Source organism: Adiantum capillus-veneris, chromosome 10 (genome assembly GCF_014529385.1).
Source record: "Adiantum capillus-veneris isolate H3 chromosome 10, ASM1452938v2, whole genome shotgun sequence".
In the NCBI taxonomy this organism is placed as follows: Eukaryota; Viridiplantae; Streptophyta; class Polypodiopsida; order Polypodiales; family Pteridaceae; genus Adiantum; species Adiantum capillus-veneris.
Window position 1 is genome coordinate 122,720,970 of NC_140940.1, and position 7,318 is coordinate 122,728,287.

General features: G+C 40.4%; 1 protein-coding gene across 1 annotated transcript; it reads left to right on the forward strand.

The window, feature by feature from the left end:
* Positions 1–1,926: 1,926 nt before the first annotated feature.
* On the forward strand, positions 1,927–2,309 carry LOC147449570 (uncharacterized). The gene is made up of 2 exons (XM_086522641.1): positions 1,927–2,069; positions 2,178–2,309. Exons 1-2 carry the CDS (start codon positions 1,929–1,931, stop codon positions 2,286–2,288), a joined length of 252 nt encoding a protein of 83 aa, XP_086378767.1. The 5' UTR covers positions 1,927–1,928; the 3' UTR covers positions 2,289–2,309.
* Positions 2,310–7,318: the final 5,009 nt, after the last annotated feature.

The window sequence follows — 7,318 nt, forward strand, 5'->3', positions numbered from 1 at the left end:
TATGCCTAACACAACTCAACACTAAAGCTTCTTTTAGAAAGCCAAAAAACAAGGTGAGGAGTCACAATGGTCTGCTAAAGGTAAGGGGGAGGGGAAAGATTTATCGAAAGTAGGTGTCAATTAGTTGTGCAATTGTATTGTTTTGATATAGAATTGTATTGTCTATATACACACATAATTAGGCCCCTATCACATTGGGCCCTGTGTCCATCATGAGTTGGATGGCCATGAACAACATGCCCTTGCATGAGAAGAGTTCAGATTAAAATAGCTAGTAAAAATGCTGTCACACTAAGCACATGCGAGAAATTAGAAAAGTTGCTACGCGTCCAATCATACAGCAGGATTAGTGTTGGGGTTAAAATTGGGCGGGCATGGGAGGGCGATACAGTTTTGGAAAAAGTGTGTCGCTAAGCTAGACGACCAACTAAGTTGGGGGAACATGGACAACATCTCAGTGTGATAGGTGACTCCGTCGGCACATCCATTGATTGGTTGGGAAGAGAATAAACGTTGTCTGCATGTCCCAATGTGACACAGGTGTTAGAAACTAGCGGTTCCAAACTGGCCTATCGATCGGTATGGCCCCCACCACTGCCTTCAACAACGGATTATGGATATGAGAAATACACTTTCCCGTTGTCCCCAGCCCCGCCACACAAATGCACACACATCTACATAAAGATGAAATGGTCAACAAATAGTGAGGTAAAAGTTTGTGTAAATGTTGAAAGAAAAGGGGAGTTTTTTATGGCCTTCAAAATGAAAAAAATTAAATCATTCTTAAGATGACACTTATTTTTTCCAAACTCTATAAAGAAGTAGTAGAGATGCCTTGTCTGTTACGATGAATCTACTTAAACAAGGTGAAAAACTCACATTGACATTTTATGATAAAATAAAGTATAAATAAATAAATAATAATAATAATAATAATAATAATAAGAAAAACAACAAAATAAAGAGACCCTATTACAAACTAAAAAGTAGATCTAATAAGCATAGACACTAATTAAACGAATTCTTAAGAAAAAGTAGGTTCAATAAGAATAAAAAAATAAACAAATATTTTCATGGAATGTCCTTTTAGGAGGTCTTAAACGAAAAGACTCTTTTACAAATCAAAATATTACATTATTTCATATCATGTCCTTTTAGGAGGTCTTAAATGAAAAGGTTTATTTACGAATCAAAATATTACATTATTTCATATCATAAGATCAAAATTCTATGAATGTACTACTAATGCTTTCTTCTTTAAGGTTTTCTAAAGCAGTCCAAATAAACAAAGATAAAAATAATTTTTGGCCTGCTAAGGGAAGGCCTTAGTGTTGGGGTAGGTTAGGCGGTCTTTGACGGATGGCGTCCATGTGGATGGCCAGCATTTGGGAGAAGGCGTGTGACAGTAGGTGAACTCCCTGCAGGTGAACTCGCGAGGCAGAAAGTAAACGGCTCCAAGCAGAATTTCGCACGGTATGCCTAGCATTGCCTATGTTTACACGCATGGGAGATCTGTGGAAAAGGAGAAGGGTACTGGCCTTTGGGCTGCAGACGCGCAGTCTAAACGAGTCACGACTCACGAGGCTAGCCTAGCCTGCCTGCCAGCCTGAAATGAGCTCTCTCCTAAGAGTGGATCTCTGAACGCGCACTGTGAGCCTGCCAGTACGTTGTCTTATTAGCATGAGCACAAGGCGACGACAGCCATAAAGAATCGTGCAGGGGCGCTTCATTACGCGGCACTTCCTTTTTTTCACCGTGGAGTGGCTGGCTGGCCGTTGTAGCCCAACCCTCGCCTCTCCCAGCCAGCTCGTGCTCATTCATTCCAACCAATCAACGCGCGCCTTGCCAACGGCCTTCCCCTCCTCTAGCGGCTATTTCACATGCGCACCTGTAGTTGTTTCTTCCCCTTCGTTAACCTTCCATAGCGCATGCAGCTCGTGCAGTTCTGTTGCATGGCTGTTTTCTCTAGGGTTCGCATGCCCAAGTGCTTTAGCTTGCATGCGCAGCTCTTACGAGCGCACCGTTTCCAGCTTGCACAGCTTGAAGCTCATTCTACTGCAATACCTGAGGTAATTAGATTGCTTTAATTGTTCTAACAATATAGCAATTCCATTTCAGCCCTGCTACTGGTGTATATTATTACCTCAGGATTCCTGTGGCTCTCTGTTTTCCTGCAGCACGGAGGGCTCCTACTGCAACGCCCACAAGTAGGTTGTGAGCTCCCATTGCTGATTGCAAGGCCAGGGCCGCCAGTTTACCAACTCAACTCAACCAATTTGTTGTCTTGATTTTATATTTTTGGCGTAACATCTAATTGTTGTCTTCATTTTATATTTTTGGAGTAACATCAAATTGTTGTCTTCGATCGTTATTTGGCTGCCTGGTATGAGTATTTGTTTTAGTGAGTAGCTCACTTCATTTTTAATCTGCATATTACTATTGATTTTCAAGGGACTAACTAAAGTTTCCATTGAAGTTTTATCCCATTGGAATTGTTTAGCATATGAAGCTTATATACATCCACACATACAATCTTCATTCGTGATATTTTTTTGCTTTCCATAGTTGCTTGCCAAATGGTTATGAAGTCTCACATACACAATTTTAACATTTCTGATGATACTTAAAGGATACGTGCTGTTCAACAAACACTATTAAAAATGCAATGAATTCTGTTAATCACACATACATTTTTCATGATATTGTATTGCCACCAGCTTGCCAATTTGTTAAGTTCTTATGCAGCTTACACACACACACACACACACACACACACACAGTGAATAAATCTTAATATATGAAGATTGGTTTCATTGTCTCGCACAAACACACACTCAATATTAAAATTTGTTTTATTGCACTATAACATTTTGTGACTTGGACAGATGTGTGGGTGCCAGGGTGAACAATGAGCCATTTTAATGCCGCATTCCAAAACGGTCGCGGGGGGGGCACTAGGCCAAATAGCGTTCAAGAAGAGAGTGAGTCTAGGGAAGAGGATGTGGTCTTCAGCACGCAAGTGGGGAGTGATGCGAGCTTTTTGGGTATGCTTCAGGACGAAAACTGGCTAGATTTCCAAGTTAATGATTCTATCGGGGACTCCCAAGACCATAGTGCAAATTTTTGTGATCCCCATACACCCCCTGTGGCTGCGACTCTAGGTCGCCCCCATAATTTGCAGCCTATTTCTCCAACTGCCCAACTCTTAGCTCCTAGGGCTCCCATGCAACCTCTTACTGGTGCGCGATCGGCTCCATTTGTGCAGGTTTTTGGTGTCATCCCTTCACCTATTGCGAGTACTTTCACATGTTCTTGTTCAGTTTGTGGTCCCTCTCCCATTGCCCAAGGCTCTAGTACAGCTGCTGCAGGACATTCTATTGTAGCTCATACACCCCATGTTGCTCACGTTTCCACTGTGGCCATAGGACCTCCACCTATTGTTAGACCACCCCCAGTTGCTCCATCCATAGTGCCTCCCGCTATCGCAAGACCATCTCCAACTGCTAATGTGTCTAGCCAAAGCACAACACCTTTGCCCAAAAAGATCTTGTCAATTTTGAGCATTTAAAATCAAGAAATCTTGCAAAACTCTATTGTCGTCGAAGCTCCCTTTGAGATTGTTGCCAATGAAGCGTATGCTACTGCTTGAATTTTTGTTGGAAGCCTTCTCGTTGTGCAAATCTTGCTCCAAAGTGTTGGCTATGGTGAAGTTCTCTAACTTTGATTATCTTGTATACTCGCTTGCCTGGAAATTTTTGTAAGTTTATGAAAAGTTCATAAATTCATCAATTTGTGGAGAGCTCATTTGATCTCCTGGAGTGGGTTGTTTGGCTTTTATCACAAGGAAAAGAGGTTTTTGGGGGGGGGGGGGGGGGGCATGGGCACCCTCCCTTAGAATCACTTGAAATTGATCTAAGGCCTAGAGACCTTGCGAGCTTGGTGTGAAAAGTGTTGAAAGGAGTGGAGACAAGGGAGCAACACTGATATACAAGAGGATCATAGAGACGAGACACCACAACGTTGCAACCCAAAAGTGTGATTACTCTACACAGTAAGTGTACATATAAAGTGGGGATCTCAACCTATATATATATATAGTATGAGGGTGAGCTCTATACAAAGCTCCAACACCCTTGCTCAAATTGAGGTCCCTGGATGAAAAAAACCCTTGGGGGTACAGAGGAAATTCTCACAACACTTCATAGATACACTAATCAATTATCTACTTTACAAAATATCTTCTCAAAGAGTTACATCACTTCATAATATACAACAAAGGCCATGAAGGGCCATAAAATTTTTAATTGACATGTAGTTAAAGTTTTTAATTACAGGAGCCACCCTATACAATTGAGCTATTGTAAATGCTTTGGTAGAGCAGCTTTAGCATCATTTATCCCCAGCCACATATGCTACTTGATGTGTTATTTATCATGTAAACAACAACTCAAGAAACATATCATTATGTTAGAAATAACCACATCACATTATCCTTAGAGACGGTTTGCGATGCTGCTCTAGATCCATAAAGGTATAAATGTGTTTTGAGGACCCACAAACATGCATGGGGTTATGTGCAGCCACATGCTTGAAAATGCAAGTGTGATTATGTCCCAAGAAGTGACATAAATGAAGAGTGCACCATATAAAGAATAGGTGTTCACCACGTTCCACCTTACTCAACATTACAATAAGAACTAACTTCACATTTTTGTATAACCATTGCACTATATAGATACTAACGTTTCTTCACTTTATCAGCAGGCCTTCGTGATTCCTCACCTTGTTTTAATGAAATGGAGTCCATGCTCTTAAATGAAATGATTTTTTTACGAACTAAAATAACAAAAAAATGTGAAAGAGGACAAAAAAGACTTTGTGTGACCCAATTTTCAATGGTCCTCTTTAAAGAAAGAGGCGCACAAATGTCAACACCTTTCACAAAAATCTAAAAAAATATTAAAAAATAAAAAATTGTATACGTGTCCTTCATCCGATCGACTTACATTCACGGTCCACAATTTGCACCCAAAAATCCACCCACCTCACTATGGTCTTCTGCAGACCAAAAAGTATTCTTAGGTAGTTTACATGTCTATATAGCATGACTCAACTCAAAACTAAATAAAAGAAAGTTTTTATTTCAAGTATTTTTAAATGTATGAAAGTTGCATATTAGTCAAATGCAACATTTCAAAATTTAGTATAACCTCAAAATCGCTGTCTATTAGGTGAAACTATTTCTTTCTAAGCCTCAATATTTTTTTCTAGCCATAGGATATCGATTCTTCAAAACATCAAGCAATTTTTGAGAGGCTAGGAGAGCACATTTTATGGGTCTTTTTTTAATTTATCATGATAACCTCAAAAGTACGTGATGAATTTTTTTATAAATAGTACAAGTAGTCGATAAAAGACCCTCAAAAGAATGTTTTGAGATTTGTTTTTTTTTCGTTTAATATGCTTCATATTTTACTTTTTTCCATAAGCGCGGTGAATTTGAATCAAAGGTTATAGATTAGCCACAAATTGCTAAGTTGGATACACCATGGGGTGGGGGACATAGCATATAGGGGGTGGTGGCAAAGCGTACAGGGGCAACCTAGGTAAGGTCCATACAAGGGGAGCTAGTAAGTGCTAGCTCCATTAGGGGGGGGGGGGGGGGGGGGGCATCCAACCATGGGTCCATACTAGAGGGTGTAACCAATGAGAGTTCCATAAGGGGGGAGTATCTACAACTTACTCCATACAAAAGGGGGTCCGTAGACAAGACCAAAACAAGGGGCTGTTGTCAGTTATCTCCATTATACCCAATAAAAAGGGCATCCAACTCAACTTAGAGATTTGCCACAAATCTTCACTCATTCTCAACCTAAGACTCCTAGTGATGGAGCTCAATTTCAACCACAAGTCCTTTTTTTCTTTTTTTTGCAAAACTCACAATTGTCACCGAGAAAGAAAAATACTAATCAACCTCAAGCACATGCCGAGTCTTGAGGGACAGAAGGTTACATCAGAGCTTAGTCAAAAGTACCTAGTAGCGTACTCTTACCAAAAGCCCAAATCCTTTACATAGCACGGCTCGATCCGATGGCGAGGGGCATCGTGCGACCGGATGGCGAGGGGGGTCGCCCTAAGCCAATCATCCAAGTTATACCTTTTACCTACCAGAGATATTATATCCTTATTTTCTTGTACAATCTTTGAGAAGCTAGCCATGGAGAGGTTGTTATCAAAGACACGACAGCTTTGGATCTTCTAGATAGTACAAAAGAAATAGTATTTGACAATTTGAGTACAATTTTGAAGTGTAGAACTTTGAAATTGTAGAGATCCTTCTTGAAAAACCACAAGACCAATGCTTTTTTTTTTTTTTTTTTTGGGCAAAACTCACAATTGTGAGTGGATTAGACCAATGTTAATGAAATGGACCCATATGAGGCACTTAAATGAAAGGACTCTTTTTACGAACAAACATATTGAAGAAAATTTCAACTAGTCAATACTCCACATAAAATGTATTCCTATCTTTCCTTTTTTTTTTTTTTTCAAAACTCACAACTGTGAGTGGATAGTATTAAGAACATCATAAATATACACCAACCTCGAGCTCACATGGAGCCTTGAGGGTCAATCGATTACAAGTTTTCTGTTTGATAGAGAAACCACAACTACTCCTAGGCTTTACTTATTACAAGATGTCATCATAACATGTATTGTATAGACCAGTTCTCTGAGGCTTTTTTGCCTCCGATCCTGTGGATTGTTACTCTTCTCTCTTGTATGATTTCACAAAAGCTTGCCACAGCCAAATCCCCCTCAAACACGCGGTGGTTTCTTGCTTGCCAAATATGGTGAAAGAAGTAGTGCCTGATTACTTGAATGCAGACAAGAAGAGTAGGACTTCCCAACCTATTACTACCAGAGAACAGATCAGTCTTAAAGAACTTAATTTTCCATGTCCTTTGAATCCACTTGCATATTTTCCCAGCCATGCCACTGATTGCTCGGCATCCCATGAAAAGGTGGGCTAGGTCTTCACTAGCTATTCTACACCCCGAGCAACGATCGGGCCTGATTCCTCTTTCTCATATCTTTATGCCCGTTGACAGAGCACCCCACATCACTTTCCACAGAAATATTGAGGCCACCTTGGCTTCCAAATGTTCTCCATGACTCCCTCCCACCGTTTTTTTGTCCACTGCCTTCCATAATTTGTTGAGGGGGCTACATCGATTAGCTTCGTGCATTAATGCATCGTAAATGCCTTTAGAATGTGGTTTCCAAAAGAGGCTACTCCCGGGCCATCTCCAAGCAT

Coding starts and splice junctions, on each gene's coding strand:
- LOC147449570 (XM_086522641.1), top strand. CDS start 1,929: ATGCAGCTCGTGCAGTTCTGTTGCATGGCTGTTTTCTCTAGGGTTCGC. Junction 2,070..2,177: donor ATTCTACTGCAATACCTGAG/GTAATTAGATTG, acceptor GTTTTCCTGCAG/CACGGAGGGCTCCTACTGCA.